The 24,201-nt window shown below is 37.1% G+C and overlaps 1 protein-coding gene across 4 annotated transcripts in view; it reads right to left on the bottom strand.

The window, feature by feature from the left end:
- Nucleotides 1-15,915: 15,915 nt before the first annotated feature.
- LOC149815914 (E3 ubiquitin-protein ligase BIG BROTHER-like) overlaps nucleotides 15,916-24,201 on the bottom strand; it is an 82,330-nt gene continuing 74,044 nt past the window's right edge. For all 4 annotated transcript variants that reach the window (XM_089989095.1, XM_089989096.1, XM_089989094.1 and 1 more), the window contains 3 exons: nucleotides 21,529-21,653; nucleotides 16,992-17,100; nucleotides 15,916-16,220 (listed from right to left, as the gene is read on the bottom strand). In XM_089989095.1, the coding sequence (XP_089845221.1) occupies nucleotides 16,170-16,220; nucleotides 16,992-17,100; nucleotides 21,529-21,653 (285 nt within the window). In that variant the 3' untranslated portion in view covers nucleotides 15,916-16,169. The remainder of the gene's footprint in view (nucleotides 16,221-16,991; nucleotides 17,101-21,528; nucleotides 21,654-24,201) is intronic.

Raw genomic sequence — 24,201 nt, 5'->3', positions numbered from 1 at the left:
TGATCACGACCAATTAAGTAACTTAGTGTTGTTTACAAGTACATAATTTATGTGAGCGTCCTTACCAACTATTTCAACAACTCCACAAACTTAGTTTCATGTTCTTTTTGTACTTCTGCATCAATGAGATGCGAAACTTCTTTTCGCAACTCCATATCAAATCGTATGCAAACCACAAATACTTATATTACTGAACCATGCATGCATGTATAGCACATAAAAGGATTTAGAATTATGTTGCGTCTACATATACTTACTCGATGTATGGGTCGATCGCTGAGCAATTAAAAAGAATATAGATGTGTGCTGCGTCTTGCTCTCGATCTGTCAAGAGTCTTGATCGGCAACTACCAAATGCATGCCCAAGTAGTTGAAATATCGACAGTTTGTCAGCTACAGTTACTTGTTCTTCATCATTATTATGAGGCGAGCATGTGTAACGTGTTGGAATGTGAGGTTCAAAGTACATAGATGAGAAATTTGAAATCTCTTCTAAAGTGTACGCCTCACAAATAGAGCCTTCTACTCTTGCTTTATTGCGAACCTTCTTTTTGAGGTCAAACATGTATCTATCAAAAATATATATTTCAAATTTGAAATATCTGTTATTGAAGAGACAAATATAAGAAAACATATACCTTTCAAATGGGTACATCCACTGATATTGCACAGGACCACCAACTCTTAGTTCATATGGCAAATGTATGATCAACATCCGAAGACTTTGGTCCCATTCAGATAGTCACCAAGTCTCTTTCCAACAATTATGATTGTCATGAAATTAGCCCAATATGCATAATTTGTCTCATCTAATCTCACGGGGACAATCTGAATTCCTTATCCTTTCTCCATACCTCATATAACCCACAACTACATATTAATGTTGCACACAAAACAAGTACAACAAATACAGTAACGACCCCAAACTAACCCTAAAAAAAATACAGAATTTTTTTTAACGAATAAATAACTTTAAAATATTACAAAAAAGACATCCCAGAGATTCAGAGTACATTAAAAATTTCATATCCACAAACCACCATACATTGCAAACATAAATTTATTCAAACTATAAATTTAAATTGAATGTAATTTAACTAAGTAATCCAATTTCAAGTTCAATAGGTTCCAAAAAATAATAAACTCTTATAACAGTCAGAATCTGCTCCACCAAATCATAAATCATCACTCCCTCCAGCAAGCTAATTCTGCCATTACTGAGTCTCAATACCTAAAAAAGGTTTTAAAAAAAATAGGGTAAGAACCAAAGTTCTCATACAAGACCGTCTAAAAATTCAGCAGTAAGGAAAGTAACATAAACCAAATCAAACATATGTTTAAGAAGGCCCTAACATTCAATTTACATCTCCTCCCTCTTTTCCTTTTTAAATATGCATGGGGCGATTAAATGCTCATATCTATAAAAAATGGAAAAACTTCAGAATGAAATAAAACAATGTTGTTTATATGAAACTTACCTTTAGACCTAACTAGAAAAGCTGATGTGAATGATACTGCAACCTTATCAGAATATAGCAAAAACAATTTATGGGAATTGTCGGAAGGGAAAGGAAAAAATGTTGAGGGTTCTAAAAGGAAAAGGGTTAGGATTATTTTCAGAAATAAATAATAAAAAGAAACAAAATGAACATAAATGACTTTATATATGATTCAACAAGAATGCGAATATACAAAAATTTATAATTCAAAAATTCATGCAAGTCATATATTTGTTTATCTCTTTGAGAATCAGTTACTAAAAGATGTAAAATCCATTAAAAAAATGGACCTGAGTCGGATCTGAATTTGACCCAGATCCAAACCCCATTAAACACCCTTCATGCCTTTAAAAAGGCACAAAGGGCCTCTGCCTCCCTCTTCTCTCTCTCTCTCTGAATTTGCCTTCCCTCTCACCCTCGCCCGACCCTCCACTTCCGGTTGGCGACCTCCGACGAAGCCCCGCCTGGCAGACCCCCCTTTCGGCAGCTCTCTCTCTCTCTCCCTCTGCTACACTCTCTCTCCCTTACTCCTTGTGTGTGACAACGATGCCCAGCCACTGCACCCAGCCTCGCTAGAACCCCGTCTCACCAATGACCTCGAGCCATCTTCGACCTCCATACAGGTAGCCTCTCTCTCCCATCTTTGCTGTCTTTTCTTCTTCTTCTTCTTCTTTTGCTTCTTTTTCTTCTGTCTTCTATTTTTTGGCCAGCCGGTAGGGGTGATGCCCCTACCACCTCGCTTGTTTCAGGCAGGCAGAGGCAAAGCCCTTGCCTCCTTGATTACTGGCAGGCAGGGATGAGGCCCCTATCGCTTGCACTTTCTGGCATGTAGGGGCGTCACCATGCCTTCGCTTTTTTTTTGGGGGGGGGGGGGGGGGGGCAGGGGCAAATCCCCCTACCATTTTCGAATTTCTGTTAGGCAGAGGCTTTTCCTCTATCGCTCTATGTTGCATTAAGCAAGGGTGAAGCCTCTACTGTCGAAACATTTCGGCAGGTAGGGGCAAGGCCCCTGTCTCCTCTGATATTTCGGCAGACAGGGGCAAGGTCCCTGCTTTCGCTAACTTTATCGGCAGGCAGAGGCTCACCCCCTACCTCTTCTGAACTTCTCAACAGGCAAGGGCTTCGCCCCCTGCCTCCTGTTTTTTGGCAGGCAGGGGAAAGCCCCTGTCTACTTTCATTTTTCTCTGCAAGGAAGGGTGCGCCACCCTCCCTTTGTCCCTTTTACCAAAGGGAGATTGCTACTACACCCTCCCCCTTTGTCAAGCCGATGGCTGGCAGACAGGGTTGTGCCCCTCCTCCCTGCCCCTTTTTGCTTTCAGTAGGTTGGCAGAGGTGTGCCCCTGCCCCTACTTCTTTTGTAGACTGGACAGCGGGCAGGGGCTGCGCCCCTATGTGATCATCGCAAAATTTTTTCTCTCGTAATATTCTCTCTCTTCCTTCTCTTTTCCTTTCCAACCTCTTATTTTCCTCCTTTTGAAGGGAGAAAGATAAAAGACAGAAAGAGAGAGAGAAGAGAAAAGAAAGAAGAGAAGAGAAGAGAAGAGAAGAGGAATTCTTTTGCGGATTTCACTTGACCTTAATTTTGAAGAATTTTTAAATAACTCGCCTCCGTTTTTGAAATATTTGCGGGAAAACTGGGAGACGGGATCCGCTCGTCGGTACGAGATTCGACCATTCCTGGCGCCTTTACCAGGGGTAATCGAACCAAGGGTCGAATTAATGCCTTTTGCTTTGCTAAGAAATTATCTAAGTATTTATCCTAGGTCAAAAAATGCACAATGAATCATGCTTGTGCAAATGCAAAGATGTATGCTCTTTTTGAAAATGTTTTGAAAAATCCCAAGTGAATCCGATAAAGTGAAGAAATGTTTTCTAACTTAGAACTTAAGATTAAAGTTCTAAGTTTTTAGAATAATCAGGAGCTTGGGAAAAATAAATCTGGCATTTGGAAATTGATCTTGAAGTCTTGAAATAAAAAGAGAATGAAGGAAATTTTCAAAGTCATAAATGGACTTTGAATTTAGAAGTTTGAACTTGGATGAATATTTGGAATGGAATTGAATTCCACTTTTGAAGTTTTGATTTTAGAAGGAAATGTGGGAAATCTAAAGGAATTGAGGAATGGGATTTGTAACAGTTGGAATTTCAAGATGAAATCCGAATCCAAGTTCTGGATTCTGAATAGAGTTTTGAGTTTATTTTTGGATTTAGGATCTGAAATGGGAACTTGATCTGAAATCTGGAATGAAATGGAATTGGTTTTAAGAATTGGAATTTAAAGTGAAATTTGGATTTTTGAATTTTGAATGGAATCGGATTCAAGATTTGGAATCCAAGATGACATTTGGATCCGAAATCTGAGATCCAAGATAGGGTTGGACTCTGGATCCCAAGATGGAATTGGATCTGAAGTCTGAGATCCAATGTAGGATTGGGTTCTGGATCCTAGAATGGATTTGGATCTAAAGTCTGAGATCCAATGTAGAATTGGTTTCTGGATCCTAAGAATTGGAATTTGGATCTGAATCTGAGATCCAATGGTAGAATGAGGATCTGGATCCTAGAAGAAATTTGGACCTATGATTGGAGATCCAAAGTGGAATAAGGATTTGGATGGAATTTGGATCTGTGATGGGAGATCCAAGGTGGAATAAGGATTTGGACCCTAAAATGGAATTTGGATCTGTGATGGGAGATCCAAAAATGGGATAAGGATTTGGATCCTAAATGAAATTTGGATCTGTAATTGGAGATCCAAAGCAGAGTTGGATTCTGGATCCTAAGAATTGGAATTTGGATCTGAATCTGAGATCCAAAGCAGAGTTGGATTCTGGATCCTAAGAATTGGATGTTAGATCTGAATATGAGATCCAATGGAATGAGGATCTGTATCCTAAATGGAATTTGGATCTGTAACTGGAGATCCAAATGGGATAAGGATTTGGATCCTAAATGGAATTTGGATCTGTAATTGAAGATTCAAAGTGGAATGGAGTTTTATACTTGGAAATCTGGATCCAAGTTGAGAGTAGGATTTGATCTTGGATTTGGTTTATAAAAAATCTAAATGGGACTTTTGAAGATGAATCTGGGTCTTGAAAACCCAGATTGAACTTAGGAATGTTTGGATTTTGAGATTCAGAGTCAATCTCAACTTTGATTTGAAACTTGAAGAAAACTTGATTTTGAATCAGAAGATGGATTAGAAATTTCAAAGTTATATTGAACTTTGAAATTGGATGTTGAATTTTGAGTTGGAATTTTGGAATTTCAAAATTGATTGGAGAATTCAAATTTATAAATGAACTTCAAAGTCAATTTGAACTTTGAATTTTGGAGTTTGGATTTGGAATGAATCAAGAAATATAAAGATTGAATTTTGAAATTTCAAAGTCAATTTGGACTTTGAACTTGAAATTTAAATCTTTGAAATAAGATAGAAGAATGAATTAAACTATAGACTTTAAGAAAGATATTTGAGATCACTTGGATTTTGGAAAAGGATTTTGAAAAATATGATGTAATTCTATCCTATATGATGAATGAATTTGAATAAGTTTGAAATTGGAATTTGAAAAGCTATTTCATTCTTTTAAATGAATTAAAATAAGATTGAAAATATAATACATCCTTGACTATGGTCATTGAATGTATTATATGATAATCTATATTTAAATTCAAAAGAAGAATAAAATACATTCTAGTGCTCTTATAGAATTTAAGATGAAATTAACCCTCAATATACCCTGACTATGGTCATTGGTATATATGTTGAATTAATTTTTAAATTAAACCATGATAAAAGAGGAAAATATTTTAGGAAGATATGATGAATTTCGAAAAATGGATCCAGTGTGGATCCGGTGTTATTTTGTAAAAGATAAGAATGCTAAGTTTTGTCCACACCCTGACTATGGCCATTGATGTGGATCATCAACTTAGTATTAATTACCTCTTACGAAATGGTGCACGTGCCATTCGTGTTTCACCATTGTGAGAATTTGAGAAATAAAGGAAAAATGTATGAGAACAAGCAATTTATAATGTCTATAATGCTCATCCATTCTATCTAGAACTGGAAATATAAATATTTTCATTATATCTAACTATTACATTATAAGGATGAATTCTGAAGAGATGGAAAACATCTATCTTGAAATAGGGAAATCCATAATCCTGCAAAATAAAGTTAGCTGAGAGATTCATATATAAAGGGACATCATGCTGTAGGCACATGATGGAATAGATACTAAGATGCACACTGAGCTAACTAAGCTTTATGATGCATATAGAGATTTTGCAGGACCTTTAAGATGCCTATGGGAAAGTGTAAATGCTTAATGGAAAAGGCTCTATGTATGCTTGGAAGACTACAACAGTATTGAGAAGGTAAGCCACGGACTGTCATGAATATATGAGGTGGAGATGCAAAGGAGCTATGTTTGAAGCGTGACTATGAGACTGCTGGGCACTGCTAAAAAGGGGTGGCAGCAGACATTATGATGTATGCACAGGGGATATAATGTGTGAAGTAGTGATGCTGGGTATAACACAGGGCTATAGGGCATGGAAGCATGGAAGTATAGGTGTAGATTGTGTGTGATATGGTGAAGTAATGAGGGAGGAATCTGGTAAGGTGCTAAGGCTTCAATTGAATGACCTTATCAGTCGTACCCTTTTTTTAGTGTATTTCCAGGGAGCTGCTCCATAAAAAAAATATATATCTATTGACAAGGTTAGGCCTACAAACAGAAATCAAGGAGCTTCGCACGGATGTCTAGCTTTATATTCAATGCTGGTTGTCTAGGGATGGATCCGAGTACCCATATGACAGTATTCTGTTTCAACACATGCAGTTAGGAACATAGTTTAATGTGGCATCATCCCTTTCAATCTTGTATTTGACAAAATAAAATTGCAATTTTAACAGCACAGTCATGAGAAAGCATGACCAATGATATTCCCTTTTTTTTTCTTTTTTTCTTTTTTTATTTGTCCAAGGTATTAAAACCTGGGACTCATGCTTTGAGTTCAGTATCATCATCATTGGCATGAGTAGATATGTTTGTAAACCCATCCTTTATCATCATCCCCTGACTCCAACTTTACCAACTAGAATATGAACTGCCATTTCTCACAATTTTCACCAACAAGGCTAGCTATGATAGATATCAGAATATGGATCATGGTCGATATAGATTTCATTGAAGCTTTTACAATTTATGCAATGAAATCAAAATGTCAATCAAAACAAAATCCTTCTCTATCATTCGATTGAAGGATGAGATCTTTCAAGCCAGAAATGGATGCTAACTAAAAATTACGGGAAAGTCAATTCCTCACCTGTGATAGTGAAATGGATCGGCAGGCATCAAGGGTGCGTACCTTTTGTATTTTTGGTTGTCCTCCTGGTAATCAAAGGACCCTACTTCAACTTTGGAGATGAAGTTCTTCACTTCGTACCTATAACCAGATAAAACAGTTAGGATGTTTATGATGAACTGTGGTTTTTGCCTTCGCCCTAATGACGAATGACCTCAATGGCAACATATTTGCCCCTCGCTCGCAGTCAGAATGCTAACTCTTGCAAGTCTCGGCATGAACAGATTTGACCGACAGCAGGTTGGATACACAAAACCTTTATTGGTGAACCTTTATTGGTGAAGGCATCCTAACAGAGTTCAGGTAAAATTTTAAAGTTATCCTACCAGCTGGGGATAGGTAATCTCAGATTACTAAGAAATGAATGATATCATACAGTTTCTGCAGGAAATTGATTCATCGACCCCTTGTTCTGATTCTAAACTCACCATCCGATGTGTAGATTAGCAACTGATAAAGTGCGAAGGAGCATATACTGTTACCAACGCATGCTGAATCAAATCAACCTGACTAAAGATGAACTTATACATCCCAAACCAAACCATGAATTCAATAATAATTCTACCACGAATAATTTTTAGAAGAATTTAAACCTCATTGGAACATTTTTTTTTATAAGCAACTGATCTTTGGAATAAGACATTCAAAATGGAATACAAGATGACGATGCATTAAGAATTTCCGATCAAAGCTTTAGAAAGGGCCGAGTTCCAGGTTTCAATCATTATCAAATATATGATTAACAGACTTATCACTAGGAACAAGAGGGTATTAGATCTAAAATGGCAAAGCATGCCTAGGATGAAGGTGATGAAATTAAACTCAGAGAGAAAATGATATGTCATGAACTCAAAGGAGAGATGAACAGAGAGTCGGATGTAATTTGAAAATGCAGATAAAAAAAGAAAAAGAAAAAGAAAAAGAAAAAGAATAAAATAAGACTTACTGTGTACATTGATGCAACTTGCGAAATGTAAGGGATGCCCCGAGAAAGAAAAAAAAAATGATGCAGGGGAGCTCGTGCTCTGTAAAGTATGATATTACACTGTTGCTGCTGATGTGTGAATAAACACCTATTTAATGAGAATGAATCATGAAATAACTGGCTTCTCTGGATGGCTAGATGGTAAAACCCTATGACGTGGCTCCCTCTGATGGAACCAGAACCAGATGAACCGTATCAACCTTACCCTTTGAAGTCATTGATAGTCATGACCTTAAGCAGACTTGGGATTTTGACATGGCAGGCTTGAACTATCGATTTGCAGGTAAGGGTATATACAGAGACATTTAGTTGCAGAAAATGAGCTGACTGCAAGAGCCTTTGTAATCCTCGGAGATGCCCAAATCGATACACCACCATCAGAGACACCTATCAAGATGGCTCCAACGAAGATTTCATTATCATCATTGTTAGGCATTGGCACTAACAGGGGCTCAGAACCGACGAAATGAAGACATAAGAGGCGATGGGTTATATTTCGCAAGAACATAACCATAACCGTATCTCATCAATTCCAAAGGTTCTAACACAAATTAGTAAAAGAACGAACACAATGAAACGAAAGGGGAGCACCAAAATAAAATTATAATAAACAAGATAAGTTAGGCAAAGTTATTTGATGAAACAAATCATTGCAATGAATCGAAATAGCCACAAGCAATGAAATTCAATGACAGGTAGATCGATAGGAAAATCAAGTTAAGATTCAAACAAGCTACATGCAACCAATGAATCTCGATGGCCTAAGGAAAACGAAAATGGACAATTATAAACAAAAAAATGTTGGAATACAATGATTCCATTGATGTTGCACCGTGCAAATCGATTGGCTATATGCCAATCGGGTTTTACAATATGTGCGATTGTTGAGATAAAATATGAAATCGAAAAAGGAGAACAGGATCAGAGGGGAAAAGCATTCTTACCTGGATTGCTGTTATTGCTAAGATAGGAAACCTTTCAGTCAATCAAAGGAGAAGCGTAGATGAGGCTGACTTTGCTGCAGGGTTGATTCTCCTTCGGTAATGCTCAAAAAGAAGAAACAGAAAGGTGTGAAGAATGAAGCAGGAGTTCTTCAGCCGATCCCTGCGAGGATACAGACTAATGGGAGGTCTGGCTTTTACATGGTATTGTCACTATCCCTCCGATATCCTTAACATCCTATGATTCTGCTGAGATTTTCAGAAGGTGGGGTTTCCTTCAAGCCCTACGCAGAAGGAGCCCTGATTGTAGCAGGGAGTTTTGAGATGGATACTGCGCTCGACTGTAAGGCTTCCTGTAGCTTTGTTACCGGAATAATCAACCAAATGACAGAAGAAGAAGAGGAAAAAGGGAAGAAAGAAGCAGAGGAAGAAGGAAAGGCCGGGTGGAGGGGTGAAGCGTGATCCCTAGGGTTTCCTCATCGTGCCCCTCTTAAGGAGGGGGACGAAGGTTCGGGAGGGATTCGGTTAGAGATCGACGGGAGGAAAGGGGGGCGATCGGTGGAAACGGAAGGTGGAGATGGAGAGAAAGAGCAGAGAAAGAGAAAGGCGATAAAGAAGGGTGCGGCCATCCTCTTTCCGAGGTTTTCCCCAAGAGAAACCCTAAGAAGGCTCCTTTTGTGAAAAAAATTTGGTTTTTCCAAAAAGAGGCTCTGTTTAAAAAGATTTTTCATAAAACGTTTTTAAATTGATTTTTTTGGCAAAATTGATTTTAAAAAGCTTAAACCCATTTGTTTTTCTCATAACTTTCCTAATTTTTTTGGTTTTTTGCATTATCTTTCAATTTTATATATATATATATATATTTTTTTTAAGTAAAAATCCTAAGATTTGCGAGAAAACAAAGATTAAAACTAAATTTTTGTGTTTTTGCAAAAATATTTATAAAAGGGAATTTTTCTGAGAATTTAAAAGCTATTTTGAGAAAATTTCTTCAGAAATGGGTTTGGATCCGGTTTTTTGAGGAAATACGGATTTAAAACACTGGATTCGGATCCGGAATTAATTTTGAATATATCAATATGAAATTTAATTCAAAAAATCTGAAGAATGACTGAAATTTGGCTTTGAAATCGCTTTGATTTTCTCAGAAGACGGGGTTAGGGGCAAAAAGGGTCATTTTGCAAATCTTTGAAAAATTTGGGGTGTTCACACCCTACCCCCTCCCTTTTTGTTTGTTGTCAGGTTTGCAGGCAAGGGTTGCACCCTTGCCCCTTCCCTCTCTATTGCTTTGTTTCCTTCTTCCTTATGTCATACTAAGTGTATTTACTTTCGCAACTTGCATGATGAATACCGCTAGCGCCCCGCGGCCCGAGTCCCTCGTTACTTACCCGTGAAGGCAAGCGCAACCTCAAAACCCTCAAAGTAGGGGAAAGTTGCGCAATGGACTTTGGACGAATTGAACTAAGTTTAAACAATTAAAATGAGAATTCAAATATGTATATATATTTATATAAGTACGCTTTTAACTCAAGGATGCAGTTTTGCGATCCTTGTCCTTTTTACTTTTTGTCATTTACTTTTGCCGCCTCACTTTAGTGCACAGGCTATTTACTTTACGCATTTATTTAGTTTGATACGCGGTTTCACGTATCAAGCATTGCTTTTTGTCGTTTACTTTTGTCATTGCGCTTCTATGCATAGGCCATTTACTTTATGTGTTTATTTGCTTACACATTTATTTAGTTTGATACATGGCTTTGCGTATCAAGCATTGCTTTTTGTCATTTACTTTTGTCGTCGTGCTTCTGTGCACAGGCCATTTACTTTACGCATTTATTTAGTTTGATACGCGGTTTCGCGTATCAAGCATTGCTTTATGTCATTTACTTTTGCCATCGTGCTTTTGTGCACAGGCCATTTACTTTACACATTCATTTGCTTACGCATTTAGTTAGTTTGATACGTGGCTTCGCATATCAAGCATTTCTTTCTATTATTTACTTTTGACATCGCGCTTCAGTGCATAGGCCATTTACTTTTTGCTTTTATTTGCTTACGCATTTTATTTAGTTTGATACGTAGTTTTGCATATCAAACATCGCTTTCTGTTATTTACTTCCGCCATCGCGCTCTAGTGCACAGGCTATTTGCTTTTCGTATTTACCTGCTTACGCATTTGTTTAGCTAAGGTACAATTTTGTACCTCATGCACTGTCTTACACATTTACTTGTTGGTGTATTTATTTGGCCGAGGGACGGTCTCGTACCTCATGTTTTGCTTACGTATTTTTATGCTCATTACACAGTTTCGCACTTTGGAGGTCGATTGCACCTTATTGTTGCATCATAATATGCACGGGCTCGCTTTTTGCTTACTTGCACTTCTATAAGTGCAACCTTGAGCGTATACTATTTTGCTCATTTGTTTTAAAAGACATGACTCACACGTATGCATTTCAGTTCTCTAAAAAGAGGTTTTTTAGGCGCAAATCCATTTTTTAAATACATAGTTTTGTAAAGCAGAATTTGAAAGTCTTTTTTGTTGCGAGATAGCAACCAAATCTCCCAAATCAACGTATTTGGGAGAGGTGTTTTACAACTTTGGTTTTGTGCATCCGACATAACTCGAATGACCCCAATTAGGGGCACAAACATGTGTTTTGTTGTGGTTCTTTTAAGAAACCCTTACCCCATTTATCGAGACCAGTATCGCGAGCTATGTGCCTCATGCGATTACTGCGATAGATGAATGAGAGATCCATGGTGATCTCACCTTGTGCATGTTGCACAATATTGTACCCATGGTTTAAAAGACAAATCATATCAAAATAAAATATTTGGTTACAACATATTCTAATTATGCTCTTTTTCAAAAGATGCAGGTTTCCACATGGGAGCTATAATTCTTGAGAAAAGGATTTTTTGTTTGTGAGTTCAACTTTCCAAATATATAGTTTTGCAAAGTAAAGTTTGAGAGCCTATAAGTTGTGAAATAACAACTAAGTTTTCCCAAGTTGGCGCATTTTACTATTTGAGTTTCCAATACAACTCGGATAACCCCCGGTTAGGGGCATGGGCATGAGTTTAGGCGAGGTTTCTACTGAGAAACCTATATCATTAGTAGTATCGCAAACATGCGCAGCATGCCGATGCTATGATATATGGGGTGAGAGATCTGTGGCGATCTCATATCCTGCATTTTACACCATGTTGTTCAAGTGATTAAAAGACAAAATCTTGTCAAACTAAATATTTGTTGCACCACGTCTTTTGCGAAACAATGTTTTTGGGGTTTCTTTTGAGAAACTCATACCCCTCTCATCATAGTCGTACTTCTAGACATGTACAGTATGTTTTTACTACGATGAGTAGGATGAGAGGTCTGTGGTAACCTCGAAACATGTAGTGGGTACTCTGTTGTAATCACATAATGATGATATTCGCCTCCATAGGCAAGATGCTTGTATTAGTCTAAAGGATCAGAGCATGTCAAAATTAACTAGAATGAGTACATCGTGTATTTTTGAAACACATTAATATGAGTGTTTCTTTTGAGAAATCCATACCCCTCTCATCGTGGTTATACTTTTAAATGGGTATATTGCATACTACGATGAGTAGGATGAGAAGTCTATAGTTACCTTGAACGTACAATGGCACATTATTGAAATCACATAATGGTGATGTTTTGCCTTCATAGGCAAGATGCTCGAGTGAGTTGGAAGACCAGAGCATATAGAATGAGATATTTAGTTAAGTAACACCTGACGTACCCATTCGACCCGTTGTTTTTATCAAGAGAGAGGATAAATTGGTACAAAACTCTGATGGACAGGTTGTTAACAACCACTCATCGGGCAAATGACTCGGTGACCCAGTCATCAAAGTTAGGAGACGAGACTACCAAAAATTATCCTAGGTGATAGATCCCATAGACATCTGCAGAAGTAGGATGCATCTGTAGTCTACGAATGCCTTTAGGGAATTCTCTCTCGATCATTGGTCGTCTCCTTAGGATCGAACTCAACTAGTTATTCGGGGTAATGAAAAATATATGGCATAATAGACTCCTAAACTAGTTTCAGTTGTTTCTACGTATTGTGCCTGTAAGGCCAACTAATATCGAAATAAAGTTATCTTGTTCACAACACATGTTGACTTTGAGCCTCTTGTGTTATATAACCGCTTGTCGTGCAACTGCTGACATCTTGAAATTAATGAATTGCTTACGTCTTGTGATCAATGTAACTGCTTATATTTTGTGATGGATGAACTACTTACCTTAAGTTAGTTAATGGCTTATTTGTTTGCATAATCAATTATTCATGCCAAAGATAGCTTACATGCTTGAGTTAATCAACTAATCATGCTAGTTAAAGCATATTGCTTGTTAAAAATTGCTTATTTCGATTTCATATTGTCTCACTTATGCACCTACCAATTTTTTGTGAAACCGACCCATTTTATGGGCATAAGTGATGATTAGGTTTGTACAGACTGCAATTGCACGATGACGTGATGAGATCAAGATGAGACTCTTTCCCTAACATTTTGCTCCTAAGGACATTTCTGAAATTTTGCATAAAGGTTTCCTTGAGAATTCTTCTTTTGTATAAACCTTAAATTATTAAAAATTGCATTTCATAATCTATTTGGTTTCATAAATATACGGAGTTTCAAATCTGTTGTGTGAAGAAAAGTTTGCGTTGTAATGCGCCCAAGGTCCATTGAGTTGTTATTTCAAACACCCTTTTTCGCTGAACTACTCTTTTAAACTCTGTAAAATGATCAATTTTAAAGCTTTCAATTTTTTTATAAAAAGTTACAAATGGATTTTAGGGCATTACAAAAGAAGATTCACACAGTATCTCATGAATTTCGGTATCTCATGAATTTTATACTATATAAGCGAATTTGTTACAATATTTGCGAAGTTATGAGATTTCAGTAACAAGAGGTTTGCATGATATCTCATAAATTTTGTACTATATAAGTGAATTTAATATAGTATTTGCAAAGTTATGAGGTTTCAGTAATAAGAGGTTTGTATTGTATCTCATAAAGTTTGTATTATATATGCAAATTTAGTCTGGTATTTGCAATGATACTAGGTTTCAGTAACAGAAGGTTCACACTGTATCTCACACATTTTGTACTATATATGTGAATTTAGTTTGATATTTACGAGGTTTCAGTTGAAAACGAGGTTCACAAATTTGGTTATGCAAACTTTGTACTATATATGTGAATTTAGTGGATTATTTGTGAAGTTTCAATAGATTTCAATTACAGAAAGTTGGAATATTTGATTATGTAAACTTTGTACTATATATGCAAATATAGTGAAATATTTTTGAAGTTGTGATAGGTTTCAATTACAAAAAGTTTACATATTTGGTTATGTGGCTTTTGTGAAGTACGCAAAAAAAACGTGTGAATCTACCTTTTAGTAAGAGTTTGCAATACCCAAAGAGTGTATCCATATATATCTCAAACTTTAAGAGGTTCTCTCGTGCAAAAAAAAAAGTCTTAAAGAAGTCAAACATGGGTGAGTTTGGACATGGGACGAATTTTAAAAATCATAGGGTATTTTGGAAAATATGTCATTTTTGTCGTATGATCATTTTTCAATTAAGAAACTTGTTGATCTTATTGAACTACTAAGTTGAGATATTAATTAAGTATTTAGATCCAATATCCATTACAAGATATTTAAATAAAAAAAAGATTCAAAAACTAAAACGGATCCTACTAGATCTTATAGACCTGAATATGTATCACTCCTGCCCCGCATCAGAGGCAGTGCCAACCCTAGAAGGCTTTGCTAACAAAGAAACAACTAGGTTGTGCTTGATATTGAGATCAATACAGAAGTAACACCTGTCTTTGCTAGTGTGACCCCACTAGCCACTTTTATGCAAACAAGACATCACATGTTGCAGGTATGTAAAGGGTTTAGATTAGGGTTGGACATGGCTAATATCATACCCGATTAATCAGATATTAGTTAATCGGAGCCGAAGTTAGATTCAGATCCTGACGAAGAAAAAGCTAAATATCCAGATTCTTACATGTAATCAGATATGAATATCCATCAAATTCAATTAACCATCAGATTTAGCAAAATACAAAACCATATCCCAATCCGTTTAAAATCTGATATGGTTTTGGCTTATAGAATCTGATTAAATGGCGTTGGATTCAGTTGGGATGTCGGATAAAATCTGATGCATTGACATCCCTACATCCTGCATGCGAACAAGAAATCACATCCTGTATTGACATTTTAGCATGTTATTGTAAAATGATGTTTTACCTGCACTGCTCAACCGAAGCTCTAGCAGCACTAACAATGCCCCGTTGGACTATGACTAGTCCCAGCCCCATCCTTGACCCACCGAAAACCCAGACCAAACCTTGTCAGGTTCAGGCTAGGCTTGGTTTGAATCAGGTCAGGTCTTGTTCTTTGAAACCTGATTATGTCTGGGATGGAAGCCAGTCAAGCACCATTGACCTAACTTCTCACCCATACCTCAGTACAGGCAGCTCAAACCCGGACCATCCCAGACCGAGTACACAATTATCAGTTGACATCTGAGCCAGCCGATATCTCCCTCATTGGTTGCTAACGAGCTGCACTTCAACATGTTGGATCGGGTCAATCCAGATTGAGTTGTGGCCAGCTATGCTAACAATGACTGTAGGGTAGGGGCAGGTATGGTTACAATTTGGGTTTTAGACAGAACCATACCCAATGTATCCAAGTTCAGGTCAGTTCAAGCTAGGGCTCAGGTTCAGTCCAGGTCAGGCCAACTCATCAGCTCTTGTGTTGGGGCTTACTATAGTAATAAGCATGGACGACTTATGTTTTAAATAGACAACCAAATATTTATTGTTTGTTAACAAATTTGTATTGGGCCAGATCTGGATCCCAGATCCAATGAGGTCTGTGAAATGACAGCCCAGGTAGACAGCACTTTGGCAGCGGTAGGCATTAGACCTGCCCACACTGGTGATCACTAATTTAAGAGAACATTGAAGAAGAACACGTTCTCAATATTAAAAATGTTAGCATTATTTCTTTCAAAAAAATTAAAGAAAAAGGTGAGAAAATAAGGCTTTCTGCAAGCCTCAAGCCGATCACACAAACCCCAATGTCCACTGAACTGAGTGAAACGTGAAACAAAACAGAAATAAAAACATCAGAAGATACATCCACCTGTGCAAATGGATACAAGCCTGCCTCTCCAAGAGGAACGCCGTGGAGCAGATTTCATGGACAGAGGCGACATCAAATAACACATCCACCTGCACACACGCATACTGCAAAAGCCGCTCCCCAGATGAACTCGTGGAGCAAATTCATGGCTTGCACTCCACACCAGAAACCTCAACAAAGCAAACAGGGCAAGCCTAAAGAAGGAAACCAAAATCAATCAGGAAAGATAATGTGTGTGTGTGTGTGAGAGAGAGAGAGAGAGAGAGAGAGAGAGAGAGAGAGAGCACCCTCGCCTCAATCGCTTTGTAGCAGTTGAAGTCTGGGTAAATGGTGGCATGTCCTCTTTAATTTGTAGCATCATTTTTTTTTCATAAAAAAAGTAATTTACTTTAGTGGCAAGCTTTTTTATTTCAGAAAATTTGAAAAGCTAGGGATCTTCATGCCAAATTATTAACTCCATATCTGGAGTGGTTGTACAACATGGGACACACGGCAACACGTCCGGTCAGTCTTGTCCATGTGTGGGGCATGAAACGGCTTAAACATATTTAAGACCTGCTCATTTAACACATAAAAGGTGAACGATAGCTACATTCCTAGGTTCACTGCTCGTCCGAAATCATCTGGAGTGTGCAGCAATACAGTGATACAGAGATCTGGGAATGCACAGGACAATACAGTAAATGCAGAGACAAGGGCAGCCTACTGGTTCTAGGCGAAATGAGAAAAAGAGTTTGACTGTACTGCTATCGATGCAAGAAAACTACTGGTAGACCAGGCAAATACTCGATCCAGAAAAGGCACACCACTCAACATAGAAAGATTCTTGAAGTTTGGGTCTGCAGTACAGGCATACTGTCACCATACCGCATGAATAGAGTGGCATCAATTTCAATATATAAAAACAGTATTTCAACAATAGTTAGGTGTCTCTCCTAAATCTAAAGCCAAAAAAAAAAAAGAACCTTGTTGATGCTTAGCCATCTGGAGACACAACTCGCATGGTATATATGCTTGCAAGGCAGCGTCATGTGCATATCACCTCTTCTATAGTTCATTTGGCAGATTACACACCTGCAAACAAGTCATTGGCATAAAAAAATTTGAGGATTTTCAAAAAAGATTCTGAAAGCTCCAACATAAGTTTTGCGAAACATAAACTATGTAAACAAATTAATTGTTGGGAACAAACCTTCTCAAACGAAAAAAAAAGTTGGGAACAACAAATAAAGAAATGGTTTCTCATGAGCTACCAAAGATATATCAAACCTACACTCGTTTGCACCAACTACAAGTGACATCATCTGTGCAATACTACAGTATTCATTAGCCACTGGAGATATAAGGGAAAATAAAGGCACATGCATAAGGGTCAGTGGAGTATGCATATAATATATGACATCGCAAGTTAACTAGAATGCATATAGGAAAGAAAATTTGGAAAGAATAGATATTACCATATTACCAATAATATACTGAGTTTAGGTTCTTAAGCTCCATTGTTAACAAATTGGTAAATTTGATGAGGCGTTCACCAACATAGATAGCACTAAGTGGATAAAGTAGGCATAAGTTAATGTTATTGAAATGCCTCTCTGACAGGAGGAGCGTTTTTAGATCATGACAGTGCCTACGATATAGGGTAGCCTTGAATAAGATGCAGAAGTGACAAGAAAAGAGAGGCTGCCTGGTTGACATGTATGCATTTAACTTGAATGTTTGCAACAATGAGGAAGACAAAGATCAATAAGCACATTAAGAGGAGTTTAAGAATATATAAGAGTGAAGAAAAAAATAAAAAGAGACCACATAAGATTGTCTGAAACACCCGCCTGGGTTGCCCGAGTAGCAGCAGGCCTGGAGAGAAGGTGCTGACCCCTTCATCTCAAGTTTAACTCTCATCGAGTGTCTGGGCATATAACAGTGAGACTTGAAACTCCACTCACATGAATGAGAGATCACTAGAGGAAAGGGAATTATAAGCAGGCACATTAAGACAGGGAGTCTTTGATTCTGTTTTTGGCTTTAGTAGGAAGGAACAAGGAAATGACTGATTGTCTGTGCTTGCTCTTTGAAGATGCATTTATTGTGCCAGCTAGTGCATCATCTAAAGCATGAGTATGTAACCATTTACACATAATAATGTGTTGAAGATGTGGACCATGTGTTCATACTATTTAGGCCTAGAGCACAAGATAGAACCAGCACTTTCCAGTACAGGAGCTAGAGGGAGAGAGTTTGAGTATGTGACTTCAGACAAGGACAACCCTTTTAATGGTGTCCAACCACAGCAAGCAAGCAGAGCCATGCAGACAACATTTAAGAATAATTTATCAAAAAGAATTCCATTAACAGCTAGGATAAAGAATACAAGGTTCGAAGAAATTTTTATAGTACCAAAGGGATCGATCATTCAACATTAGCTCATACAAGTTCTTTAGACCTATATGTGTATGCATCGTGGTTGAAGCAGTAAGCATGTTTCGTCCTCTTTCCAAGGACACACATATAAGCTCTGTAAATGAAACTCCATGTTCATTAAGGGCCTTTTAAACATCCGATTGAAACTTAGTTATATTTAGTGTTCCAAAGCCAATACTTTCTACTTTACATACATGCATATGTTTACATGATTTCCAGGGGGAGTTCATTCATCTTTTTAATTTACTCTCCAACAATTAACTACCAAACGTACTTCCTAATTGTGAATGCATTTAAGAGGCACCATAGAAATGTTTCTTTCAGCTTTCCATTATCAAATATTCAAGATTAACCTCAACCCACATACACAATATATGCACAAGCACACTTTTTAAAGGGATAGGGTTCCATGGCCATGATGCAGTTGTTAAATTATATGTATATATATATATATATATATATATATAATAATAATACCCGATAGGGGTATTTTGGTTATTTTACATAGTTGTTTCTAGAAACAACTATTTAAATAGGTAGTCTATTTTTATCTTTTTTTATTTTTTCTTTCTTTTATTTTCTTTCTTTATTATGCATTGGGGGTCCCACAATATCATGTGGGAGCCCCCAATGGCTCCCTTTTGCCCATTCATTTTGTGTATAAATAGGGGTGTTTCAAGCTTTTGAGAGCTCCTCTTCATTAAATCTATTTACTTTTTATTTGTGTAGCCTTTTTCAAGGCTTGTTGTATTGTCCCATAGTGGACTTCTCTCTTATCTATATCTTGTGCCTTTGTGTTTGTCCATTCTTGGACATTGTGAATGCATTAGCATTCTTATATTACATTTCCACATACTTTATTACAGCAGTTAGATTATAGAATGCACGCACAGTATCATGTGCAAAGATGTATGTGCATTATGTTATGAGGCCATATCTACCTTGAATCAACAATCTTTTACAACAGATGACATTTGTTCACGCATAGATATCTAAAGTTGAGTTGCCATTCACAAGAGCAGAAGGAACTTTAGTATTAAGACTTATATCGCCATTAGGAGTGTAGACATCCCTTAAAAAATATCTAAGGATTACAATTTCTACTCCACCCAAAGTTATGAGAAAAACAGAAGAAGATCACCACATTGCATCAAATTTTTCTCAAAAACACCCTCACGTTTTGATAGTTAACAATATTTTCACAAAATAAGGCACAGACAATTTTGAGGAACTTTAATTTCATGCAACTTACGTGTTTGTAAAGGATAACCTGATAGTTTTATAATGTTTCCAGTTAATCATTTCATCATATCCCATATAGGATTCTTTGTCAAAAGCCTATTGCTATTGCAACCAAAACAGTAAACCATAATGGCTATGAGATGGCTTAAAGTTGTGGTTCTTTTCATTCCTAATTGACCAACATAATTCTTTCCTGAATGAAGAATAGTCTGCCCTCCAATGCCAAAGTTTCTAATTCTTTGTCAAAAGCCTATTGCTATTGCAACCAAAACAGTAAACCATAATGGCTATGAGATGGCTTAAAGTTGTGGTTCTTTTCATTCCTAATTGACCAACATAATTCTTTCCTGAATGAAGAATAGTCTGCCCTCCAATGCCAAAGTTTCTAATTTTGTTAAAGAAACCTTATATATGAAATATGATTATCCACATTATTAGCCTGCAAATTGGAAATAGGCCAAACACATGAGCACCGAGGAAACTGGACTGTAGAACAAAGTTGAAAATATATGGCTTCGTTCATTAAGGTTTGCATATTGCTTGAGCCATCCATAATGGCACATTAGTTTCCTCTTGAACACATCGGCCGAGATTCAATGCTATGTTTATGTGATCACGTGAACTTCATGTACATTTATATTGATGTCTTTATATAGGTTAAGAAGTATATCAAATGTTATCAGCACTCTTGGTTGTTGAAAAGCACGCATGTAAATTTTACTCAAGCAATTCCTTGTCTTGACTATTCCATGTTAGATATCTATTCAGCTACAATCCCCCATCCATAAGATTACTCATACTCTCCATCACTTGGGTACGGGTGCGGGTACAGGTACGGAGGGTATGACACGGTAATTTAAAAAAATATGGGTATGGGGACACGGCTATATATATATATATATATTGTGTAGGTCCAATGCAAGATCCATATAATGGTTTGTAGGTCCAATGCAATTTTTAGTAAAAGAGGGAGAGATTTTAGCAAAAAAGGGAGTTGTGGGATGAAATTTGAATAAAGGAGGGATGCATAGGTAAAAAGTGAATAAAGGAGGGGGTGTTCGAAAATTTTAAAAAATGAATAAAGGAGGGAGGGTTTGCGGTAAAAAGGAGTCTCCCCCACCACCTCACCGCAGCCCTCTCTCTCCCTCTTGAGCAGATTGGAAGAAGAAAAAAAAGAAGAGGAGGTTGAAGAAGAATCCCAGTACTCTCTCTCTCTCTCTCTCTCTCTCTCTCTATATATATATATATATATATATATATATATATATATATATATATATCGTCTTTCCCCTTTTGAATTGAGACTGCTAGAGAGAAGGGGAAGACGAGAGGCAGAGAGGGGGGAAGAGCGAAACCAAGGAGAGCGAGAGAGAGAGAGAGTTGAGGGTTTCGGGGAGAGCAGTGACAGCGAGGGAGAGCAGTCAAGGGTTTCGGCTTTGGGGTTTCGAGAGAGGGGGGGTAATATCGAGTGGGGTGGGAGAAAAATAGTCCTGCCCCTTTGACTTTCATTTGAACAAGGTAAAGAAGGTCGGGTCTTTGTTGGACCCAACCTGACCTGCGGCGAATCCGCACTGCGCCCGGTACCCATACCCGTGTCGATGTGTGTCGACACGGGTACGGCTAGTGCTTAGCTGTGTCGCAGTTACATAGCTCATACTTGTCAATAATAGTAGAAGATTATTCCCTAGGAATAAAGATGCAAAAAAGGTATATGGCTTAAATTGTAGAAAGAGTCAACCGATGCCATTCTTCATACAAAAGTATGACAGCATGTCAAAGAGCACCCATACAACCATTCTCAAACCGTGGTGTTAAAATAGATTGAAGAAAACACAATACCTTTCTCGTGTTTTTTTTCTTGAAAAGAAGCCGCATTTGTATTTTGAAATTGGAAGTGAATAAATCATCTCCTGTGACAGACCTCTACATTGGGTGCCAACTGCCTCACCTAGATCTAATAACTCCTGCATTGTTCAGTCAAGAAATGCTTATGAGTTCAAGAACCAGACTGTAATAAAAAATCATTATAAAAGAAATGATAAAAGAATTAAAGTCAGCTTAACTATCAAAATAGAATTTCAAAACCATTTCCAAGCAGTAGACTAAGTACCTTATGGCCATAAACAGTAAAAGAGATGATGCAGAAAAATAACAATTTAGGAAAACAGCATTATTGAAGAAACTTAACAGTTTCTGTCAAAGATTTAATATCTTTTATGTATACACGGAAAGGGGTGGGTGTGCACGGTCTATGTGTAGAAAAAATGAATGCACCACTGAAAGCCATAGTTTTCAAGTGATCTGACCTCACGGATGTGTTGAACATGGTCCATTCGCAAGGAACCGGCCCCTGGATCGTGTTTTTTCAATGAAAAACATAATCTTTTAAAGTTTGAAATTTTAAAAAATTGTGGGCCATTGATTTTTCAAACCTTCAAAAACCTTGCATACATGTCAGAATCGGACAATCTAAAAGCTTATTTCCACTAAGTCAGCTCTGTAGAACACATCTGTACATTCAGATTCTTAAAAAGTTGAAAAATTGGTGTAAAATGGGCATGCACACTGTGCACATGGATAAATCTGTGCAAACCCACCCCTTTCTAGACACACACACACAAAAAAACATATATAAAGGTAAGATTTGGTTAGGTTGCCATGATGTTTGAATGACTCTTTTTTCATTTTTTTTCATTTTGTTGTTTTACATGAAACTAACCTTACTGATGTGATCTGCACGGTTTGCTTAGTGAGAATCAAATCTTGGATCATATGATTACATCTATGGTACCCGGACACTCCATTTTGCCCTCCGTACCCGTGTCGACACGCTTATCCCTGTGTCGACACCAAGACATGCCATTTTACCCTCCGTACATACAAGTTTGTGCTTAACTTATCATTTATAATTATATTTTCAGATTATAAATTATATTTTCAGTATATAATATATATTTTAGATATAACATATATATATATATATATATATATATATATATATATATATATATATATATATATATATATATATATATATATATATATATATATATACAGTTGTGTCCCCATACCTACATTTTTTTGAATTGCCATGTCGTACCCGCACCCGTGCCCATACCCAGGTGACATAGGATTATATGTATACAGGATTCTATGAGGCTTCAAAATCTACGGCCCACAAGGTGCAATATCTTCTCAGCTCATAAAATCATATGTTCAGTAAAAATATATGATTCAAGAGCCGATCCCTGGCATTTGGACCATTTTGTACACATCTATGATGTCCAATTGGATCAACACAACCTGCATCTATGGTTTCTAGCTCACTCGGATGGTCAGGTTGCCATGACCAAATCTTACCATATATATATATATATATATATATATATACACAGAGTACTTACTCCCTTTTATTAGCTGTTGGATCTTTTGAGATCCAATGGCTATGATGCATGCAGAAATAGAGATGGGAATCACTTTAAATATGCATGCAGCTACCTTAAATGGTACCTGCATGCTTTGGAAATTCTCAATTATTACCTTAAATGTCTCTCTCTCACAAAAGGATAAATGCATGGATCTCTCTCTCTCTCTCTCTCTCAAATAGATGCATACGTGGATCTTGGACATGGATGATGGCATGTGAGCACATGCATCCATGTCCAACGAACTCTATTGGTTTTCTAAAAAAAACTCTTAGTTTCCAATCTCTCTCTCTCTCTCTTGAGGACTTTCCCCATCCGAATCAATCAGGGTGAGCAATGTTCTTGTGTTAGATTACCATTTCCATGTTTTTGCTACTTTTGATCTTGTAGTATATGCCTAAACCATTTTCCATTCATTAGGTTCTCCAATTTTTTATTTTGTCTTTCATTATTTCTTTTATTCTTTTCTTTTTCTTATTGAATTTGGTGATGTAGGCATTACTTTTTTTTTCTACCATATCAGAATTTGTTCATTGTTCACAAGTTCAACAGACTGCCTGAGTTGCTTTACTTTTTCCTCTGCATTAGAAATCATGGACTACAACAAAAACAAGAAAAAGCCTTGAGCTTTCATCATGTTGTAATCAATGATAAGCATCCATACAGCTTGCAAAGAAATTTACCCAGTAGAAAAAGGCAACACAATAAAAACAATAGGAGATATTATATTCCAGATGACTTGAACTGAAACTTGGTAGAATGCACGTGTGATTATTGTCCATGTATGTAAGCTTTTTTGACACTAGAAACTTACTGGAAGATAGATTTTTAGGCCAGAGTCTATACTCCAGATTCTAGACAAGGACTAGCCCATATACATGTATGATCATACGCATGTATGTATGTCTATATGTAAATGGATAACATTGGAAGAGGGACTGACTGACAAGGGCACAAGATTCTCATGTTAATTACCTACCTCTTCACTCACAAAGAGTAGTAATGCACGATGAAAATTGGCATTTCAAACAAAACTTGGTTCAAGGATCCTTAGCTGAAAAAAAAAAAAGATGATTTGTACTGTCTA

The sequence above is a fragment of the Nuphar pumila genome, chromosome 15, assembly GCF_984573655.1.
Source record: "Nuphar pumila chromosome 15, dmNupPumi1.hap1.1, whole genome shotgun sequence".
Taxonomy (NCBI): domain Eukaryota; kingdom Viridiplantae; phylum Streptophyta; class Magnoliopsida; order Nymphaeales; family Nymphaeaceae; genus Nuphar; species Nuphar pumila.
Note: the sequence above shows the minus strand (reverse complement) of the source record. Positions and strands in the feature narration are given on the sequence as shown.